Source organism: Leopardus geoffroyi, chromosome D3 (assembly GCF_018350155.1).
Source record: "Leopardus geoffroyi isolate Oge1 chromosome D3, O.geoffroyi_Oge1_pat1.0, whole genome shotgun sequence".
NCBI lineage: Eukaryota > Metazoa > Chordata > Mammalia > Carnivora > Felidae > Leopardus > Leopardus geoffroyi.
In genome coordinates, this window is record NC_059339.1 from 41,120,165 (window position 1) to 41,143,879 (window position 23,715).

The 23,715-nt window shown below is 42.6% G+C and overlaps 1 protein-coding gene across 1 annotated transcript in view; it reads right to left on the reverse strand.

Annotated features, from left to right (window-relative positions):
* Positions 1–2,803, reverse strand: part of SMCHD1 (structural maintenance of chromosomes flexible hinge domain containing 1) — a 155,758-nt gene extending 152,955 nt beyond the window's left edge. The window contains exon 1 of the mRNA XM_045459462.1: positions 2,236–2,803. Coding sequence (XP_045315418.1) covers positions 2,236–2,412 — 177 coding nt within the window. The 5' untranslated portion in view covers positions 2,413–2,803. The remainder of the gene's footprint in view (positions 1–2,235) is intronic.
* Positions 2,804–23,715: the final 20,912 nt, after the last annotated feature.

The window sequence follows — 23,715 nt, forward strand, 5'->3', positions numbered from 1 at the left end:
TAAATATATCTATTCCCTATAACAACTTAATTTGAGGCAAAGTGGTATAACAGAAAAAATATGGGTTCTGGGTTTGAGTCCTAATTCAAGACTGTACTGTTCTACTTAACTGAGTCACCATCTCTAAAAGTGAGTTATCACTTCTGTAATAATACTTCCCCTAAATAACAGTTACTGACACTTTTCACAAGGGAGAATTTATTTCTAAAGAGGGAGTGAATTAGTACAATGTTATTGAAAACAAATCTGAAAATACCTATCAAGAGCTTTAAAAATATTCCTGACCTTTGATACAGAAAATTCATTTTCAAGTTTCTAAACAAAAGAAAAAGACATAAAACACGATGTATTCAAAGATGCTTATCATGGAATTACTTAAAATTGAAAGTAACGTTAATGTCGACAAAAAGAAGGGATTTGGTTATGTAAACAGTGGTACGAAACAAACTATTTGAAACTTTGATTATGAAGACTTGCATTAAAATAGAAAAATGCTGACAATATTAACTGAAAAAATAGAATGCAAATGTGCGTCACAACAATAAAAAAAAAAAAAAAAAATCGGGGTAGGGTTATCTGGGTGGCTCAGTCGGTTAAACATCCAACTTCTGCCCGGGTCATGATCTCTAGGTTTGAGTTTGAGCACTGCCTCGGGATCTGTGCTGACAGCTCAGAGCCTGGAGCCTGCTTGGGATTCTGTGTCTCCCCCTCTCTCTGCCCCCTCCCACGCTCATGCTCTCTCTCAATAAATAAATGTTAAAAAAAAATTTTTTTTAAATCGGATAAGGATACAAAAAAATAACTCCAAGTGCTACCAGTATTTATAAATGTTATAGTAAAGGTTTCCTTTCCTCCCCCCTCTGTTCCATATTTTCTTTAATGTGCCGATATTTTTAATAAAAATAATGAACATAAAGAGTTCCCTTTTTGTGGAATGGTTTTGGAAACATTTATCAAAAAAAGATGAGCATTCATTCGGTTTTCAAATACATGGGAATCTGCTACTTCCAGGCACGGAATGAATGCACTGTTTATAATTTTGGCATTTGCCATGTGCCAGGCACAGTTCTAGACACTGGGAATACAGCCGTGAACAAACCAAAGTCCTTGCTCTTAAGTCGCTCTTATTCTACAGATATTGATTTCAATTATTTCAGCAACTACACAGAGTTGTGTGTCTAGAACAGTACTAAATCACCAGCCTCACCAAATTAAAACAATGCTTCAACACAAAGTTCTCTTTCCTTGGAAGCTAAGTAGCTTTGTAGCTTAAAAAGAACTTCATGTGGTTAAAGCAGCACAGGGCTATACCCTTTCTTTAAAGCTCAGGCACCACCACCGCCACATATCTAGAAGACACTTGACAGTTTAAAGTAGCTTTTCCTACACAATCAGTAATTTTTAAAGCAAACTAACACAGTCGAGATACATATACAAATATATATAGTCACACATATACACATCTCACACACACATACACTATATATACGCACATTATATATATAGCGTATATATATACACACACGCACACCCTTCTTTGATGTTTCACAGCTACCCACAGACACCTTTCGAGTTAGTTCTAAAACTCTCAAGGGCTACGGTTCAGAAAACCAGAAGGGCAGCTCCACCTGCGAAGCTAACTCGGACAAGTGCTTCCACCAGGGAAAGAAGGACCTTGCCAGGGCGGGCCCACAAACCTCCTTGACAGGACGACCGGGGAAATTATTGGATCATTTAATGAACCTGAGGTAAACCGACTCCAGGAATTTCAGAACTCCCAACCATCGCAAGTCATAACAGAGGTTACATCGGGTTACAACTCTGTTCTCTATTTTAAAACAAAAAGTTCCTCACGAAAGAGACACAGTGACTTTTCCCTCCTGGAAGATGGGTTTAGAGTACTAAGGGCTTAGAGTACTAAGGTCGCCACGGGCCAATTAAACGTGAGGTTAAGAAATCCCGGGCAGCGAGGGCCACCCCGACCCCAACCCCGTAAAAGGGCAGGGGGGAGGCCCACGGAGTTGCTGGCTCTACACTCCCAGGCCGAGGCTGGGACCAGCCCAAGGCTTCCAGCCGCCCGGCCACGGGCATGGCGGGCACCCGGCAGAGAGAAGCCAAGGCCGCAGAACTAGGGCCAGGTGACAGGTTTATTGCCCTTGGTGAGCAAGTTGAGTGTCTCGTCACCTTCCCAACCCAAACTCTACCCGCGCATCCCTCCTCGGACCCTTGGCGTACCTGACACACAGAGGCGCGGAACCTTGCGTAGTCCGAGCGCTCCTCGACCTGCAGCACCCGGTCCCCGAGCTCGGACTCCTTTTCCCGCCGGTCAAACAAGTACACCGTCCTGCAGCCGTCGCCTCCGCCGTCCTCTCCAGTTCCCACCGAGGGCCCGCCGCCGCCCGCCGCTGCCATATTGGGGGAAAGGAGAAAAAACGGCAGCGCCGGCCTCCACCGCGGCCGGCTCGGGGCCGAGGTGCAGGCTCCGCTCGGCGCCTTTAGCTCCAGCCCCCGGGGCGGCGCGAGGCCTCTAGCCCGGCGCGCTGCAGCTCCTCCCTCAGTGGCGGAGGCGGCGGCCGAGCAGCGCCGGGCGCGAGGATCACCCGGGAACCGATTCAAACGAGCTCCTGCTCCTGCACACGTCACTTCCGCGGCCCGTCGATCCCGGGGAGAAGGGGGCGCGCAGCGCGCTCTCCGTGTGGCCGGGACCCGCGCCCGCCGCCTTCCACGCGAGCTTCGCAGTGCAACCCACGACCAGGGCCGCCGCCCGGACTGTGGCGCAGGAGGAAGAAGGGCCTTTCGCGGCGCACAGGAGGCGGGGCGAATCCGGCAGGCCGCGCGGGTGGGGCGGGGCTTCAGCGTCTGCCTCCCTGGACCCGCCCCTTTCGCCCTCCAGAAGTTGGGAGGGAAGCGCGGTTCCTTGTGGGCGCCTGCGCTCTGGGGGGCGACCCATTTCCCAAGAAGGAGAGCTAGTGCGGAGACCTGCGGCAGGGGTCTTCCGAGTGGTTGTTTTCTCCTGGCCGAAAATGTCTTGGTACATTCCCGCCTCAGCGTGACCCCAACCGACTCTCCCTGGCCTCGAGCTCCCGGGGCTGCGGCGGTGGTGCCCGGGCCAGGGCTGCGTCCTCTGCGCCCTGGTCGCCTGAATGCGGAGGCTGGAAGAGGTCGGGCTGGCGGGCCTCGGGCGTCGCTGGGTGGGATTTCCTACGTAGCGAGCACGTGTGTCTCCACGCGGAGAAAACAGACGCCCAGGCACCTACGCCACCTTTTCCACCCCATTTGCTAGTGGTTCTTTGTGGGCTCCAGTGTGGGCCACTGAGACAAAGCTGGTCCCTGAGAATGTCCGGACCGAGATTCTGTGACGTCACTGTGGCCTTCCCTCAGGCGGCCTCTGAGGGTCCTGAAATGTCTGCGATTCTAAACCTTCCCACTGAACTGGCCAGACCTTCACTGCAGCGGTCTTGTTGCCAAAAATTGTGAATGAGAACACCTATGCCAAAGGATTAAGTTACGTAATTTTAGCAAAATGCTTACCATATAGTCTGCTTTCATAAAAGTCTTTATTGCCTTTCATTAAACATGCTTACCGCCCGTAGTGCCCTAACTCAACAACAAATAAAAATGTCATTGTTGGGAGGACTCAGTCATTCTCCAGTTCTTTTTTTTTTTTTTTAATTTATTTATTTTTGAGAGAGAGAAGGAGACACAGAATCTGAAGCAGGCTCCAGTCTCTGAGCTGTCAGCACAGAGCCTGCAGGCTCCAACCCACAAACGGTGAGATCATGACCCAAGACCAAGTTGGACTTTGAGCCACCCAGGCGCCTCTACTCTCCAATTCTTAAAAATGTTTAGTGAATATTTTGTACTTGAGAGTGACATTTAAATTCCCAAATCCCAAAGTAGCAGACTGGGATTTTTCAATTCTCCAAAAATTTCGGGTAATTATTTAGTATATTTTCTGTTTTACTAGGTTTGGAAAGATCTTCATGGTTAATTATATAGATGGATTATTATCATTAGTGTATGTTATAAGCTTAGATTTGCTTGTTCCAGAATCTTGGGGGAGGGGAGTGGCTAGACTTATGATATTAAAGGTAGAACATAGTACAAACAAGAGTGTGAAGACATGTATGTTTGGGGAACATAATTAGGACTGGAAGTGGAGAGAATAGAGCAGTAGATAGTGGGAGATATAGTTGGCAAGAGGCAAGTTGTGGCCAAATGCCATTAATGTTCTTGAAGGGAGAAGTAGGAGAAGGCAGACCAAAGTAACCTCTAACTCCTATGGGATTTCTTTGATGTCATGTTTTACTTCACAAATTCATGTGAACTATTTCCTTCTATAATGTAATAGTCTTTGATTTAAATATCTCGAGAAAAATACAAATTGAATAAAATTCTTAGCTAATGGGTTAAAAAAATTGCGTTACTCTTTCATCAAATTGAGATTAGGGCCGGTTCATCATCAGGGGAGTCCCATTTCTCTGTACAGTATAGATATGTGGATACGAGCAGAAACTCTTTTCACGTCTGTAGAAGAGATTTCAAGGTAATTGCCAACAGGAGAAATACAAAACTGCCAGAGAAGTGTACTATAATATTATGGGCAACTATTGATGGAAGTATTGATAGTATCTTCTTCAGAAGTCAAGTGTGAATCAGTCTCATGTGCCAGTATGGTAACCTGAATAGCCTCAGAACCATTTCCATAACTTGTTCTCCAGAGAAACTCTCCAAATAGCTTTTCAACAAAAAAAGATGAGTTTGTTCTTTATTCAATTTGAAAAAAGTTTGCAATGACCCAGTATCACAACTAGTTCTCTTCAACTGACTCAATTTTTATTTTCATTAGCCATCTTACCATATAGACTGTAAATAAGTGTTCCTTTACCATTTATCTATTGCTGTACAACAATCTACCCCAAAAACTAAGTAGCTTCTTGCACAGCTCTCCAGGGCCCACCCTCCGGGACATGGCCCCCATAATCTGAAATGCCATAGATCCAGACTAGAGCTGCTGGAAGGCAGTGAATAGTATAACTCTTCAAGCCCACAACTAAAAATGGCCTCCAGTAACACTACATTGCAAAAAATGGGAAAGAGGGACGCCTGGGTAGCTCAGTCGGTTAAGCCTCCAACTCTTGGTTTTTGGCTCAGGTCATAATCTCACCTTCCTGAGTTTCAGCCCTGCATTAGGCTCTGTGCTGACTGTGCAGAGTCCATTTGAAATTCTCTCTGCCTCTACTCCGTTAGCCCTGTCTTTGTCTGTTTCAAAATAAAAAAAATTTTTTTTTTTTAATTTTTTTTTCAACGCTTATTTATTTTGGGGACAGAGAGAGACAGAGCATGAACGGGGGAGGGGCAGAGAGAGAGGGAGACACAGAATCCGAAACAGGCTCCAGGCTCTGAGCCATCAGCCCAGAGCCTGACGCGGGGCTCGAACTCACGGACCGCGAGATCGTGACCTGGCTGAAGTCGGACGCGTAACCGACTGTGCCACCCAGGCGCCCCTAAAAAAACTTTTTAAAAATGGAAAAGAAACAAATGGAAGAAGTAAAAGAGGGGCACCTGTCAGTGAGTTCGAGCCCCGCGTCGGGCTCTGGGCTGATGGCTCAGAGCCTGGAGCCTGCTTCCATTCTGTGTCTCCCCCTCTCTCTGCCCCTCCCCCATTCATGCTCTGTCTCTCTCTGTCTCAAAAATAAATAAAACGTTAAAAAAAATTTTTTTTTTAATTTTCTTCAGGTTTTCAAGTATTGTCAGAATCTGTAAATCTCTTCCACTTAAAGAACTACTCCACCCTCCCATTCTCTACACATCAGTACCGTACTTTTTCCACCACCAAATCTTTAGGCTCTTCAACTCTTTTACTTCTTCCTTTTTAAATTTTATTTTATTTTAATTTTTTATTTTAGAGAGAGAGAGAGCGCAGAAGGGGGGCAGAAGGGCAGAGAGAGAGAGAGAGAGAGAACTTAAGCGGGCCCCATTCTTAGTGTGGAGCCTGACCCAGGGCTCCCTCCCACATTCCTCGATCCTGGGATCATGACTAGAGCCAAATTCAAGAGTTGAATGCTTAACCAACTGAGCCATTTTCATTCTAAAGAAAATCAAATTTAATCTGTTCATTTTGAGTAGTATTGAGAGAATTATTGGGTTGTTTTTGGTTTTTGCATCAATAGCACTGGTTACTTTGCATCAATAGCACTGGTTACTTTGGACAAAGCTATAGTTGCTTCATTTATCAGAAAAGAACACATGATACTGTTGTATATTATTCTATCTGCATTAGAGAACAGTTTTTCTAAATGTCAAAAAAATGCCCATAGTTATCACTGAATCAGAACTTATGTTTAACCTATAATGGCTAAGGACCATTCTGGGTATTTTGTTTAAGTGTTTTTGTGTGTATACATAAATACAAGTGTAAATGGTTGTTAATGGGGTTTTGTTTTTGTTTTTGTTTTTTGGGTTTTTTTTTTTTTTTTTTTTTTTTTTGCATTCACCAAAACAAAAATAGCATTTTACAACCATGAGTAAGTTCATGTTGTTTCTGGGATTCCATCATTGTGAGCAACCCAAGAAATAGATTACTTCAGGCTAAATTGAAAGTTTTCTGAAGCCAGAAACTCTCAACCAAATAGATGATTCTATAATTAATTAAACAATTTAAAGTAGACATCACAATTCCTACTTTATCTATAGTTATATAAATGTAACAGTTTATTTGCAAAACTCCCTGAAAGGAAAAAATTTTATCACTACCAATAACCTAACCACTCAGGGGAGAAAACTAAACAAATAATGGTGTTTTTTAATAAGCCAAACAAAGCTTAGTTAAATGGGCATTCAAAGTTCTTCTTAGAGAACCATTCCTTTACAAAAGGTTGAAATCCTTGTGTTATATTGATTGAAAGTTCGTAATTCATGGAAAGTGTTCATGAAACCAATCAGATGATGAGAAATGTTGCTGTTTTGGACCTACTGCATAAATGAGCAAACAAACTTTTGTAGTTTAAACTATTGATTTGCATATTTTTCCTTTACCCGACCTATTCCTTACACATAGGTTCAGTCTTTTCAGTATTTGTGTTACTGGTCCAGCAGAAGTCAGGAAACACAATAACTCTACAGTAATCAGAATGTCATTCAACTGTGTATTGCTTACTTTATTGTAAATATTGGTAAACAGTGGTCAGTAAACAGTTTTACATTTAAAAATCTTAGTAGGGGGCACCTGGGTGGCTCAGTCAGTTAAGTGTCCAACTCTTGGTTCTGGCTCAGGTCATGGTCTCATGGTTTTGTGGGTCCAAACCCTGCATTGGGCTCTGTGCGGGCAGCGTAGAGCCTGCTTGGGATTCTCTCTCTCTTCCTCTCTCTCTGCCCCTTCCTTACTTGCCCTGTCTCTGTCTCTGTCTCTCTCAAAATAAATAAGCTTTAAAAAAATAAAAAATAATTTAAAAAAATTTAAAAAACTTAGTGGTTTCAACCAGGAGCCATGTATTTACTCACGATTCTGAAATTTGGACTCAACTTCACTGGGCAGTTCTGCTGGTCTCACTTGAGATCACATCTACAGCAGAAGTCACCTAGCAGCCTGACTGGGGCTAAAGTCCACGATGGTCTCATTCACTTGGCTGGCAGCTGAGACTATTGGGAACTGAAGCTCAGTTCACCTCTACTAGGCATCTCTAATGAGCTTGGTTTTCTTACTTGGCTGTCACAGAATTTCAAAAGGAAAAACTCTAATGTACAAATGCCTGTGAAAGCTCTGCTTGCATTGCATTTGCTGATGTCATTTGTCAAAGCTAGTCATATAGCCCAACTCCTGAGTGGTCCTATCCCACAATACAAGGAAGCTTACAGAAATCCCTGCTGATTCTGGGTTAGTGCTATTGTCTGTGTACTGTGATGAGACCAGTTTGATAAAATATTACAGGTCTAAGACAGTTGGCAGAAAGAAGAGGGAGAATTTACAATCTTGTTAGGATTTGCTGATGAAGTTAAATTCTCCTCAAATAAAAATACCTAGAATATAAAGAGCAAGGAAAGGGAGTTTTTGAATATGCCTATCTTCCCAACAAAATTTTCTTGTAAGTTTATTTGAGAGCGAGCGTGTGAACCGTGTGAGAGTGGGAGGGGAAAAGAGAGGGAGGGGCGGAGAGAGAGAATCCCAAGCAGAGGGGGAGGGGCAGAGATCGAGTCCCACCCTGACCTCATGGTGAGGCTCAAACCCATGTGAGGCCCACGTGTGACCCCATGTGAGGCTCAAACTGTGTGACCCCATGTGAGGCTCAAACTCATCAACTGTGTGACCATGACCTGAGCTGAAATCAAGAGTCAGAGGCTTAGCCAACTGAGCCACCCAGGCAGCCCTCAAAAAACAAAATTTTAAAAAAAATTTTTTTAATGTTTATTATTGAGAGACAAAGACATAGCATGAGCATGGGAGGGGCAGAGAGAGGTGGAGACACAGAATCTGAAGCAGGCTCCAGGCTCTGAGCTGCCAGCACAGAGCCCAATTCAGGGCTCGAACTCACAAACTGTGAGATCATGACCTGAGCCAAAGTTGGACACTTAACCTACTGAGCCACACAGGTGCCCCCCCAATTTTTTTTTTTTTAATTTTTTTTTTTTCAACGTTTATTTATTTTTGGGACAGAGAGAGACAGAGCATGAATGGGGGACGGGCAGAGAGAGAGGGAGACACAGAATCGGAAACAGGCTCCAGGCTCTGAGCCATCAGTCCAGAGCCCGATGCGGGGCTCGAACTCACAGACTGCGAGATCGTGACCTGGCTGAAGTCGGACGCTCAACCGACTGTGCCACCCAGGCGCCCCCACCTAATTTTTTTTAAGTACACTTCTCAAGGTAAAGAAAGGTAAGGGCAATTTCGGTGACTCAGACTGAGTTCAGACTTTGACAGCTAAAATTGTTTATGACTCTGAGCCCCAATCTACCAGGTTGGTAGAAAACATCTGGAGGTTCCTTTGTTTCTAGTTTTAACAAATTCCAAGTTCTGGGGCGCCTGAGTGGCTCCGTCGGTTAAGCGTCCGACTTAGGCTCAGGTCATGATCTCACAGTTCTTGAGTTTGCGCCCGGTGTCGGGTTCTGTGCTGCCGGCTCAGATCCTGGAGCCTGCTTCGGATTCTGTGTCTCCTTCTCTCTCTGGCCCTCCCCCACTTGTGCTCTGTCTCTTTCTGTCTCTCAAAAATAAAAAAAGGTAAAACAACAACAACAGCAAAAGTTCCAAGTTCTGAGTAGTGGGGAGAGAAGCTCATGGTTGTCAACATGGCCTCTTTAGATCTGATGGCTTCCTGTTGCTTTTGTGCTACCTCAAACATGGGAACCACTTGCAAGGCTTTGATCTCATCTGCTCAGGTGTGCTATGTAGCTAGCTAGGAGAGTTGGGAGTACCCTCTCTTCTTACCAGCCCAGAGGGAATCTTTCTTTAATTTTAATTTTTAAAAATGTTTACTTATGGGGGCACCTGGGTGGCTCAGGTCATGATCTCAAAGTTTGTGGGTTCAAGCCCCATGTTGGACTCTGCGCTGACAGCTCAGAGCCTGGAGCCTGCTTCACATTCTTTGTTTCCCTCTTTATCTCTTTGCCTCTCCCCTGCTTGTGCTCTGTTTCTCAAAAATAATAAATAAGTAAATAAATAAACAAACTCTTTTTAAATGTTTATTTATTTTGAGAGAGAGAGAGGGAGAGAGAGAGAGAATTCCAAGCAGGCTCTGCATTGTCAGCACAGAGCCCAACACAGGGCTCAATCCCACGAACCGTGAAATCATAACCTGAACCAAAATCAAGACTCAGATGCTTAACCCACTGAGCCACCCAGGTGCCCCTTTAATTTTAATTTTAATCCATCTCTCTTCATCTTTCTTCAGGGTACTCTATCTATCCCTAGAAGTCCTTCACTCATTTTCATCCCCTCTCCAAAGCCCTTTGCATTCCTCTAAGAGCTTAGGTTTTTAGGAAAAAAGTTCCCAGGAGGGAAGTATCTTTTCTACTCTGCACCTTGTTTCAGTTATCTATTGCTGTATAACCAATTACCTTAAAACCTAGTGGCTTAAAATAATAATCTTTTTCTTTGTTTCTTTTTTTAAGTTTATTTATTTATTTTGAGAGAGAGAGTGTGTGAGCAAGTGGGGGAGGGACAGAGAGAAAGGGAGAGAGAGAATCCCAAGCGGGCTCCACACTGCTAATGCAGGGCTCAAACTCATGAACTATGTATGAGATTGTGACCTAAGCCAAAACTGAGAGTCGGACGCTTAACCGACTGAGCCACCCAGATGCCCCCAAACAACAATATTTTTCATTTTCTCATGATTCGGCAATTTTGGCAAGGCTTGGTGGAACCAGATTTCTCTGCCCCTGGTGGTATCAGCTTGGGCAGTTCTTTGAGGAGTCACATCTAAGATGCCTTACTCATATAGCTAGCAAGTTGGTGCTGGTTGTTTGCTGGGAACTCTGCTGGGCTTGTTGGCCAGGACCCTCAGATCTCTTTCTCAACTCTTCCTCATGGCTAAAGTAGGATTTTCATAGAGGTGGTCTGAGTGTAGTCAGACTACTGGCTGACTCCCCCTAGAGCACAAAAGTGGAAGCTTGCAAAATTGAAGGTTTAGGACTGGAACAGCATTACTTCTGCCATACTCCATTGGTTAAAGCAAGTCATAGGGCCAGCCTAGATTAAAAGGAAGGGATGATACCACAGGCAAGAATATGGGAGAAATGGATCTTTGAGGGCCACCAAAGTAATTGTGACAAAGTTCTCCTGGGGCAAGAAATCACACAGTCTGCTATTTTCTTGAATTACAGTAGGCAGTTGGTGGGGTTGGTTATGGGAAAATCAAAGAAGGAAAAACGTGTTAAAATAAGCTAAGATCTCAGAATATATCTCCAGCCATATAAGCCTTTCCCAACTTTCTCCTGATATATTAGCTTTAATTTCCATGTCACTTAACCAGCTTTCGGGGCGCCTGAGTGGCTCAGTTGGTTGAGCGTCCGACTTCGGCTCAGGTCATGATCTCGCGGCCAGTGAGTTCGAGCCCCGCGTTGGGCTCTGTGCTGACAGCTCGGAGCCTGGATCCTGTTTCGGATTCTGTGTCTCCCTCTCTCTCTGACCCTCCCCCGTTCATACTCTGTCTCTCTCTCTGTCTCAAAAATAAATAAACGTTTAAAAAAAAAAAAAGAACCAACTTTGAATAAAACACCTTAAACATTTTAAATTAACTGTTTGATTGTGTTTTCACCTTCTGATAATAAAACATTGGTTAGTATTTCCTTCAAAAAAAATCTATATAGTTGCCAGGACCATAGGGCCAGCAGCACCCTGGCCTGGGCCTCTGAGCCTTGTAGCCCTGGTCATACCCCATCCAGCCTATTGCCTGGGGGGCTCTGCTGGTGGGAGGAGGACACCACGGCTAGAGAGGTCTTAAAACTGGACAAATCTATCCAGCAGAAAAAGATATGTCACTGAAGAAGCAAAGAAGGTCCCCAGAAATTGGACTGCCAGCACTGCAGCATTTTAAAGACCCAGGATTCTTGTTTGAAGCAGAATAACCCTTCTCAGACTCTGCCCAGGATAAGTTAGCAGCTGAAAAAAAACAAAAAACAGGGGCACCTGAGTGGCTCAGTTGGTTAAGCCTCCGACTTCGGCTCAGGTAATGACCTCACGGTTCGTGAGTTCGAGCCCCGCATCCAGCTCTGTGCTGACAGCTCAGAACCTGGAGCCTGCTTCGGATTCTGTGTCTCCCTCTCTCTCTGCACCCCCCCCCCCACTCCTGGTCTGTCTCTCTCTTTCTCTCTCTCTCTCTCAAAAATAAATAAACATTAAAAGAAAAAAACAGCTGTGAAGAAGAAAGGTACGAGAACACATGCAGACTTGGGGGTGCTCCAATGAATGAGGACACAGATTTGGAAGGATTCACTCATTCACTCAGTCATTCCTCAAGTATTCATCTCTGCTCCTTCATTATGTTTAGGGAGAAAACACATGTTTTGTATGTCCTCATTACAGCAATGGGTTTTACATAAACTATCTTATTTAAGTGTCACATCCACCCCAGAAAGGCCGTTTTACAATTTAGCAACCTGGAACTCAAAGAGGTTAGTCAATATGTTCAAAACTTATACCCAGACTGGCCCCAAAGCTCTGCTACTTGTTCTTCCAAATATTCTTTAACTAAAGGAGATGGGGTACCTTTGCCACCAATAGGAAATTCCCCATGTCTGTCATCAATACCAGTTAGCTTTTGTTCCTGTAACAAACATTCCAAAAATATCAATGATCTTTTTTGAGAAAACGCTTTCTGTACTGATGTACAATTAGCATAGAGTGTTATATTAGTTTCAGGTGTGTAATATAATAATTCAACCATTCTATACATTTCTCAGTGCTCCACACGATGAGTGTACTCTTAATCTCCTTCACCTATTTCTCCCATCTCCCCCCCCCCCCACCCACTGCAACAGTCTCTTCTCTGTATTTGAGTCTAGACTTTTGTCTCTTTTTCCTTTGTTCATTTGTTTTCTTTCTTCTATTCCACATATAACAGTATATATAACCTAAGTTTCTGTTAAAGACATGTGTAGCCACCACTCAACTTAAGAAAAATAGTATTCCTGATATTTTGAAGGCCCCTCCCAAAATAACATCTCTTTACTACTAAGGTACTTTCTGTTTTGAAATGTGTAGGTATTCACACTCAGATATCACCTCACGCCAGTCAGAGTGGCCAAAATGAACAAATCAGGAGACTATAGATGCTGGAGAGGATGTGGAGAAACGGGAACCCTCTTGCACTGTTGGTGGGAATGCAAATTGGTGCAGCCACTCTGGAAAACAGTGTGGAGGTTCCTCAGAAAATTAAAAATAGACCTACCCTATGACCCAGCAATAGCACTGCTAGGAATTTACCCAAGGGATACAGGAGTACTGATGCATAGGGGCACTTATACCCCAATGTTTATAGCCGCACTCTCAACAATAGCCAAATTATGGAAAGAGCCTAAATGTCCATCAACTGATGAATGGAGAAAGAAATTGTGGTTTATATACACAATGGAGTACTACATGGCAATGAGAAAGAACGAAATATGGCCCTTTGTAGCAACGTGGATGGAACTGGAGAGTGTGATGCTAAGTTAAATAAGCCATACAGAGAAAGACAGATACCATATGTTTTCACTCTTAGGTGGATCCTGAGAAACTTAACAGAAACCCATGGGGGAGGGGAAGGAAAAAAAAAAAAAGAGGTTAGAGTGGAAGAGAGCCAAAGCATAAGAGACTCTTAAAAACTGAGAACAAACTATGGGTTGATGGGGGGTGGGAGGGAGGGGAGGGTGGGTGATGGGTATTGAGGAGGGCACCTTTTGGGATGAGCACTGGGTGTTGTATGGAAACCAATTTGACAATAAATTTCATATATTGAAAAAAAAAAAGAAATGTGTAGGTATTTTTTCCTTTTGTTTACGATAGGTTATTTGGTTTCCAAAGGTTTTTGAATTTTATATAGTGTAAAGGAAAAACAACACTCGCTGTGTGTCTCCTCTACTTTCAATATTTCACTACAACACTACCTCAGTTCTGGCCCTAGATGTGTGTTTCCCACATAGCAAGCAGTTCTGCAACACCAGTAGGGCCCCTACAGTTTAATTAGATCCCGCAGGTGAAGGGTTCCGTCCTACAGGGCTGCCTCCTTTCTGCTCTTCAGATGCTCAATCACAAGTCCATGTTGTCACCTGTGCTTCGGACACAATGGCTATTAATTGGAGGTTTCCACTACCCCATCCTTGGGTTCAATTAATTGGTTAGAGCAGCTCGCAGAACTCAGGAAAACATTTACTTACCAGATTACAGGTTTATCATAAAAGGACATAACTCAAGAAGAGTTAGAGGGAAGAGATGTCTAGGGCAAGGTATGGGGGAAGGGACATGGAGCTTCCATGTTCTCTCTCTCTCTCTCTCTGTCTCTCTCTCGGCTCTCCACTGTCCCAGAACCTCTGTGCCTTCATCAATGCAGAAACTCTCCAAACCATCCTTCTGGGTTTTTGTGGAGGCTTCATTACATAGGCATGATTGATTAAATCATCAGCCATTGGTGACTGATTCAACCTCCAGTTCCTCTCCCTTCCTAGGAGATGGGTGGTAGGTGGGTGGGACTGAAAATTCCTCCAATCCTGGTTGTTTCCACTGGCAAACAACCTCCATGCTCAGGGCTTTCTAAGAATCCCCTCATAGGGGCACCTGGGTGGCGCAGTCGGTTAAGCGTCCGACTTCAGCCAGGTCACGATCTCGCGGTCCGTGAGTTCGAGCCCCGCCTCGGGCTCTGGGCTGATGGCTCAGAGCCTGGAGCCTGTTTCCGATTCTGTGTCTCCCTCTCTTTCTGCCCCTCCCCCGTTCATGCTCTGTCTCTCTCTGTCCCAAAAATAAATAAAACGTTGAAAAAAAAAATAAAAGAGCCAGAGATAGTTTTTTTTCCTTGCAACTAAAAACCTTAATTGATATATTGCAGATTGATATTCCTACTGTGAATGTAGTCATAATAACTGCCATCATTGAGTGATTGAGGCACTTACTGCAATTAATTCTGCTAGATAGATATTATTTCTATATTGTAAATGAGGAAACTGAGACATAAAGGAAAATCACTTGCCCAAGGTCATATGGCTAGTAATTGACAGAGCTGGATGAAAATCCAAATTTATTTGACTCTGAAGCCTGAACACTTATACACTATAGATAAATTCATTTGGCATTCATTTAATATTATGAATTGAACCATTTTTTCCCATTAATTCAGTTCTCTATGTAACCTCAATGTATATTCACACCAAGTATCAAATCTTCTTGAAATCCTCTAACTCTGTAGAACTTAGGGCTAAAATATTAAGGTGTGTCATTGTTTTGAAAACTTATTCTCTAGCAAGAACCATAAACGTAATTAAAAATAAATTCTAATATTTGTTAGTATTGTTTGAAATTTAGGCAAAATGAGTTGTTTTTTTCTGAAAGTTTCAGTTTCAGTAGACTTCGTTTTGATCAGTTAGAAGTTGGAGGCAAAGTGCTACACTGGCAAATACACCAAGCTTTTCAGATGGTGTCTATTACCATTAAGACATTATGTACCATGGCAGATTCAAAAGTACACACTTATTGTGCTCTTTTAAATACATTAGATAAAACATCTATATTTACCTAAAATACAAGGGTTTGAATATTTGAAATTCACAGCTTTGGAAAAATGTTGCTTATGCATAAGAGGTGTAGCCGAGAAGAAATGAAACTGTCAGAAAAGAAACTGTGGTTTGTAAGTGTCTGGGAGGCTCTGAGAAGGCTCGGAGGAGCATATTTTTCTCATACGGCATTAAAGAGTCAGCATGGTGGCAGGGACAAGAGAACTAAGCTACAAGTAAAAACATGTGCTCCCAAGTGCCAAACTTAGCCTCTATCTCGCTATTCAGCTAAGGGCAATACAACAGATACTGCGTGTAAAATTAGTGAGTCAGAGATGAATAAAACAGGCACAGAAACAAATAACTGTGATGCCTTATTAAAAGTATTCATCCATGGGGCGCCTGGGTGACTCAGTCGGTTAAGCGTCTGACTCTTGATACCAACTCAGGTCATGATCTCACAGTTTGTGAGATCAAGCTCCCCCACAGGCTCTGTGCTGACAGCTTGGGATTCTCTCTCTCCCTCTCTCTCCCCCTCCCCTGCTTTCTCTCTCTCTCTCTCCCTCAAAATAAATAAACATTAAAAAAAAAGTATTCATTCGTTAATCCATTCAGCACTGCGGCCAATCCTATGCTTTTTGTGTGCCAAGCACTGGGGTTTCAAAGATGTATAAAAGAGCATCCCACCCCATCCCACCCACAGGGTATAATTAATCTGCTCTTCCAGATATTCTAAACCCTAGAAAATCTAATGCAATTTATCGTCTTTTCTCCACGAGAGGAGAACATATCCGAGCACATATCAATTTTTGCATCCACATTCATGGGGTTCATCAATTTTCTGAGGTCCCTCATGGGCCCTAGATGACTATAAAATACTGTTTATCCTTGAATTCAGAAAAGGGTTAGTTCTTAAAGGCCCTGGAGTCAACTTAAACGTTTTGTACTCTCTCAGGACAACAATGGGAGTAAGAAACTATTGAAGGGTTTTGGTTTTTTTTTTATTTTTTTTTATTTTTTTTTTTTAAATTTTTTTTTTTCAACATTTATTTATTTTTGGGACAGAGAGAGACAGAGCATGAACGGGGGAGGGGCAGAGAGAGAGGGAGACACAGAATCGGAAACAGGCTCCAGGCTCTGAGCCATCAGCCCAGAGCCTGACGCGGGGCTCGAACCCACAGACCGCGAGATCGTGACCTGGCTGAAGTCGGACGCTTAACCGACTGCGCCACCCAGGCGCCCCTGGTTTTTTTTTTAAGTTTATTTATTTATTTATTTATTTATTTATTTATTTTGAGAGAGCTAGAGAGACAGTTCAAGTGGGGAAGAGGCAGAGAGAGGGAGAGAGGGAGAGAGGGAGAATCCCAAGCAGGTTGTGCAGGATCAGTGTGCAGAGCCTGACGTGGGGCTCAAACTCACAAACTGTGAGATGATGACCAGAGACAACATCAAAAGTCGGATACTTAACCAAATGAGCCAACCAGGCACCCCAAGGAACTATTGAAGGTTTTTAATCTAGGATACGGTGCATTTAGATTAGCACTTTAGAAAATTCTCTGACTGTAGTATGAAGAATCGATCACTAATGGATCACTTAAACTAAGCCCTGTGGGAACCCAAGTGAGAGATTATAGTTAACTGCTAAAGGGTGATGATTTCTTCCTGGGGTGATAAAAGTATCTAAGGTTAGACTGTGATTGTACAACTCTGTGATTGTACATATTAAATGGGTGAATTTTATGATATGTGAATTATATCTCAATAAAGATGTTCTCAAAAAAGCAACAGATTAAAACATAAAAACTCTCGCATCTAAATAAATAAATAAATAAATAAGTCATGGTTGTGTTATGAACTTGTATGAAAGACTTTTAAGATATAAGAGAAGGGAGTGGGGGGAAGTAAGAGTCAAGGATGACTACCAGGTTCTTAGGTTCAGGCCACTCGGTGGATAACGATACTTTTATGGTGATGGGAAAATATAATGATCTTAGTAAAATGGAAGGGATTCTGGAGGGCACAAAACAAAGGGCTGGAAGGGAGCACCAAAGGAATACTCGGGAAACTGACCCATTTAGGCAAGTTTGGACAAACTTGCCTAAATGTGTCATCAGTGCGAAGGTGTCAGACTTCTTTTTAAGGACTCCAGAAAGACTGGTTCACCAAATTCAAAACACACTTAAAGGGAAAGAAAGGCAAAATGATCAGAGGTACCAAATTCACATTATTCTATTGATGATGGGAAAAAACACCCAACTTTTTTTTTAGAGAATCCAGATTTGCAGGAAATTTTCCAGGGTGTATTATTCTGGAGATAAGAACAAGACAGGAATACCCTACTATTTTCAGTTTACCTAACAGTGCAAAATGGTTTTGTTTTGTTTCTAACTGTAGTGTGTGATGTTCTTAATCATCCTGGGAGCAGGACAAAGTGTGGGTTTTGCTTTTACAGATTAGTACTGGAATAACTCCTGCAGAGGGAAAGGAAAGGAGGCAGGAAGGCTGGGACTAACAATGTGTAAATATATAGTGGGGTGGGCATGGCAGGCAAGTGAGTGGGGGAGAAAATATTAAAGGCGGAAGTATTCACTGTTACTAAGGTTCCTACCAGTCCTGTATGAGCACTCGGGTACATCAGAGGCCCTGTGAGGCCACACAGAAGCCAGAGCATTACTTTCCAACCTTTGACTTTGGCTCCAAATAAAATGTTGGTGAGGATTCATTCTGGTACTTGGAGAAGATAGAACTGAACACCGGAGAGAGATCCTACTCAGATGGTTGCAGAAAGACATTGACTGGCTCAACGAAAGCCACCTTCTTAAGGATTTAACAGCAGCCCAACTTGGAAGTTTCAGGCTTCCTCTGGTGGCAAATTATAGATAAGGTATTTATAGCCTTTCTCTAGAAAGAAAGAGTCAAAGTCTACAGGAAATTACCACCTCCTGCAATAACAAACTAAAGTCTTCTCAGTTGGTAATAGAAAGTGAATTTACACACGTGCTCTATAAAACAGCTAGATATTGAAACTCCAATCTTGCACTTGGGAATCTCTTTATGTTGCTTTCACCACCAGCTCCCTCTTTAAAACTCTATCACTGTCACAAACACAGATCTTCTCCTTAATTCCTGGCAGCACAGCTGAGATCCTGCTGGGGCGATCAGGCTGAAATATGCATAAGAAAAACATGTAAGGGGTGTTTAACATACAGATTCTTAGGTTCCATGCCCAGATATTTTAAATCAGTCAAGTACAAACATACCTTATTTCATTAGACTTCACTTTATTGCGTTTCACAGACACTGCGTTTTTTACAAATTGAAGGTTTGTGGCTACCCTGCATCGAACAAGTCTGTTGGTGCCATTTTTCCAACAGCATTTGCTCACTTTGTGTCTCTGTGTCACATTTAGGTAATTCTTGCAGTATTTCAAACTTTTTCACTATTATCATATTTGTTATGGTGATTTTTTTAATGTTTATTTATTTTTGAAAGAGAGAGACAGAGCAGGAGTGGTGGGGGGAGGGGGGTCAGGGGCAGAGAGAGAGGGAGACACAGAATCCGAAGCAGGCTCCAGGCTCTGAGCTGTCAGCACAGAGCCTGACACGGGGCTTGAACCCATGAACTGTGAGATCATGACCTGAGCCGAAGTTGGATGCTTAACTGACTGAGCCACCCAGACACTCCTGTTATGGTAATCTTTGATGTTTCTATTGTGATTATTTTGGGGCACGATGAACTGTGCAAATGTAAAACAGCAAACCTATGTGATAAATGTGTGTTCTGACTGCTACACCCACCAGCTGTTCCCCTGTCTCTCTCCTTTTCCTCAGGCCTCCCTATTCCCTGAGACATAGCAACATTAAAATTAGGCCAATTTGTTACCTTACAATGACCTCTAAGTGTTCAAGGGAAAGGAAGAGTCTCACATCTCTCATTTGAAATCAGAAGCTAGAAACAATTAAGTTTAGTGAGGAAGGCTAGTTGAAAGCTGAGATAGGCCAAAAGCTAGGCCTCTTGCACCAGTTGGCCAAGTTGTGAATGCAAAGCAAAAGTTCTTGAAGGAAATGAAAAGTGCTAACTCAGTGAACACATGAATGATAAGAAAGCTGAGTCAGCCTTAGTGCTGATATGGAGAAAGCCTTAGTGGTCTGGATGCAACATTCCCATAAGCCAGAGCCTAATGCAGAGCAAAGCCCTAATTCTTTCCAATTCTAAGACGGCTGAGAGAGGTGAGGAAGCTGCAGAAGAAAAGTCTGATGCTAGCAGAGGTTGGATCATGAGGTTTAAGGAAAGAAGCTATCTCTATAACATCCAAGTGCAAGGGGAAGCAGCAAGTGCTGATGTAGAAGCTGCAGCAAATCATCCAGAAGATCTAGCTAAGATAATCAATGAAGGTGGTTACCCTAAACAACAGATTTTCAGTGTAGACAAAATAGCCTTCTATTGGAAGAAGATGCCATCTAGGAGTTTCATAGCTAGAGAGGAGAAGTCAATGCCTTGCTTCAAAGCTTCAAAGGGCAGGCTGACTCTCTTGCCAGGGCCTACTGCAGCTGGTGACTTTAAGCTGAAACCAGTGCTCATTTATCATTCTGAAAACTAATACCTTAATATTAATAGCTTGATTATTCTTAATTATTATTCTTAAATATCCTTAATACCTTAAGAATTATGCTAAATTTACTCTGTGTGTGCTAAGTGGAGCAACAAAGTCTGATGATGACACATCTGTTTACAACATAGCTTACTTAATCTTTTAAGCCCAATGTTGAGATCTACTGCTCAGAAAAAAACAAAAATTCCCTTTCAAATAGGACTTATTAATAATGCACTTGGTCACTCAAGAACTCTGATGGAGATGTATGATCAGATGAATGCTGTTTTTGTGCCTGCTAACACAACACACATTTGGCAGCTCATGGAATCAAAGAGTAATTTTGACTTTCAAGTCTTAGTATTGAGAAAATACATTTCACAGGGCTATAGCTTCTACAGACAGTGATTCCTCTGATGCATCTGGATGACTTCGAGGGGCTCTAGACTTCAGTGGAGGAAGTAACTGCAGATATGATGGAAATAGCAAGAGAACTAGAATTAGAAATGGAGCCTGAAGATGTGACCAAATTGCTGCAATCTCATGATAGAACTTTAAAGGATGAGGGATTGCTTCTGATGGATGAACAAAGAAAGTAGTTCCTTCAGGTGGAAACCACTCCTGGTGAAAATGCTGTGAACATTGTTGAAGTGACAACAAAGGCTTTAGGATATTCCATAAACTTAGTTGGTAAAACAGCAGCAGGGTTTGAGAGGATTGACTCCAATTTGGAAAGAAGTTCTACTGTGGGTAAAATGTTATCAAATAGAATTCATGCTACAGAGAAATCGTTCATGAAAGGAAGAGTGAATTGATGTGGCAAATTTCACTGTTGTCCTCTTTTAAGAAATCCTTCTGCAATCACCACCCTAATGAGTCAACAGCCATCAACATGCAGGCAAGACCCTTCACCTGCAAAAAAGTTATGATTCACTGACAGTTCAGGTGATGGAGAACTATTAATAAATAAAGCATTTTTATTTACTTTTATTATTTAAAAAAATTTTTTAATTTATTTTGAGAGAGAGAGAGAGAGAGGGAAAGAGAGAGAGAGAGAGCAGGGGGAGGGGCAGAGAGATAGGGGAGAGAGGATCCCTAGCAGGCTGATAGTGCAGAGAGCCTGATGGCAGGGCGCGATTTCATAATGGTGAGATCACGATCTGAGCCAAAACCAAGAGGCGGCTGCTTAACCAACTGAGCCACCCAGGTGCCCCTACAATAAACTATTTTTAAATTATGATTTGTACATTGTTTTTAGACATAATGCTATTGCACACTTAATAGACTACAGTATAGTATAAACATCACTTTTATATGCACTGAAAAACCAGAACATTCATTTGATTCACTTCATTCAAATAATCACTCTATTGTGGTGGCTGGTGATTATAATGGAGGTAGTCCAAATACCATATTTTGAGAAAGACTGGACCAAAGGGGACAAAAGAGTGATGGATATAGAAAAGAACATAGAATCTGATTTATAAAACACTGGTGAATCTTTTGCAGCTTACAGCCCTTGCCTTAAGATGGGTGGAGGTGGTCTGCCCCTATTAGTAGTCTCTCAAACATACAGTTCACTCCCAAACAAAGCTCAGAGAGAAACACAAATTCCCTCATGGACGAAGTTTCCATTTCCTATCTAGGTTTCACTTTCTTGAAAGAGAAGCTCTTTCCTGACGACTGGATCTTACTTATTCTTCCCTTACAAGGCACCTGACCTGTCACAAAGGTAGGAGTCAGCATCCTCATCAGAGAGACACAAGTGGTTCATTTACTTTTACATGAACACATCAATTATGAGAAACAAGGACAACTTGTATTTTTCACATTCCTCAGTGTCTTTATTTTTTAGTTCTAAATAGTCTCATCAGTGATTTAGTTCATGTTGACCTCAGCCGGGCTCAGGTCTGTTTCTCTTCACAGACCCTCCTTCAGTATGAGGTGAACATCACCCCTGTGACTCATTGCCTCCCTGCTGTCTTATGGCGTTTAGCTCCCATATTGCTTCTGGAATGTGATTTAGAAAAGAAATACTCTCCAAAGGAAAACATAAGATTGCAAAGATAAAACCACCTAAATCATACTGGATACATTGTACAAAGAGAACCAAGCATTCCTGTTGCCCATCATATGTAGGTGAAATGTGGACTTTTTCAAGAAAGTTAGTTGGAACAAAATATGCACAAACACTCTCAATTTTCGTGTTTTTGTTCTTCAGTGTTAGAGTAGATATTTCCTGCTTCTACAGCTGTTGGGTGTGTCCCTCCTCCTGTTTCTGTGATCTAAACCTAAAAAAAGGTTTCTCAAAAAAGAAAGAAGTTGAGTAGAGTCGCAAGTACTCACACACACACACACACACACACACACACACACACGATACCTCATAGGGTCCTATGAACATTTTAGACTTTTAGATTCACAGTATCTCAACCCTTTCCATTTTAGAAAACATTTTTGCCTTATGGCCTTACAGTATGAAACTAAACCTGTCCATTTAGCTGTCCTGTAGCTTTTTCAGAACAAACAGAAATTTATAGTAAATAGTGTATTGTCTCCAATTTTGCTTCTCTAAGAAAAAGACTGCTTACAACTCAAAGCCAAATTCCTCAAGGTGTATTCTAGTTCAAAGCCAACGACAACAGGAAGGGGAAGTACATGGTATCTTATACTTAATAGGATTTTGTTATTCTCTCCCAATGTGCTGAAATCTCCTCACAGAGTAGGTTATCCATGGGAGTGCAGGAAACACTGGGTATCTGAGGTAAGGCTCACCTTAGATATTTTGATTACTGCTAAGCAGCCTCCTGCCTCTACACAAGCCATATTTCCAATTGGTCTGCTTTTCTTGGAAGTTTTCTTTGAGTGCTTCCCTAGAGCTACAATGCAACTGAAGCTTTTCCATGGCCTTTTACTTAGCCAAATTACGTTCCCCAACTGGGACCTTTAATCTTAATTTCAGCCTGAGAAAGTGCAGCACAACTCTGCTAGTCAGACTATGATATGATAAATCAGACTATGATAAATAATGTTTTGAACAGGATTCAGGCCAACACAACAATGTTTCTAATGAAACACACTGAAGACTATCCTGTAGTTGCAGACATGGCCCCTTCTCAGAACCCAGCCCTTCTCAGAACCCACCAGCACAAGCACAAACTCTATTCTATCTTACTGAGACGTCTCATGACCAGTTCCTCCTAACTACAGCAAGTTCAATAAACACAACTTTTAAAAACAGGTATGGCTTGGTGGTCTTTTCTTTGGTTGGTGGGCTTTAACTGGCTTTTGTTAGTCCTGGATGACTTCTTTAATTCTCAGAGTGACTGTCTTATAGAATTGGAGTCCCCTTATTTTCCCTTTCACTAGAAGCCACACTATCTTACTCACTTAATGAAGCTCCCCACGTTCCCTTTCTTTGCCCCAGGATAGAGTTTCCCTAAGAAAAGACACCAGAATATATGCTGTTCACAGTTGCCAGTTATCCAATTACTCACCTTCTCTTCACCCATAGATTGGGTGTATCCACCGCAGGGTGATATGGGATTTGCTGTCTTCAGTACCTACTGCTTGCCCATCACCTTCCTCAACAGGCATCCTGCTGGATGTGTGGGAGCCACTTTAGCCTTTCCCCTCCTCCATGGCCAACTTCATTTCTGGCTTGATTTAATTCCACATCTTCTCTTGGTGCCTGAGAATGGACGATTTTTTTCTTTCTTCCTTTCGTTCTTTCGTTCTTTAATTTTTAAAAATGTTTATTCATTTTTCAGAGGTGGATAGAGACACAGCATGAGCAGGGGAGGGGCAGAGAGAGAGGGAGACACAGAATCCGAAACAGGCTCCAGGCTCTGAGCTGTCAGCACAGAGCCTGATGCGGGACTCAAACTCACAGACCGTGAGATCATGACCCAAACCAAAGTCAGACACTTAACCGACTGAGCCACCCAGGC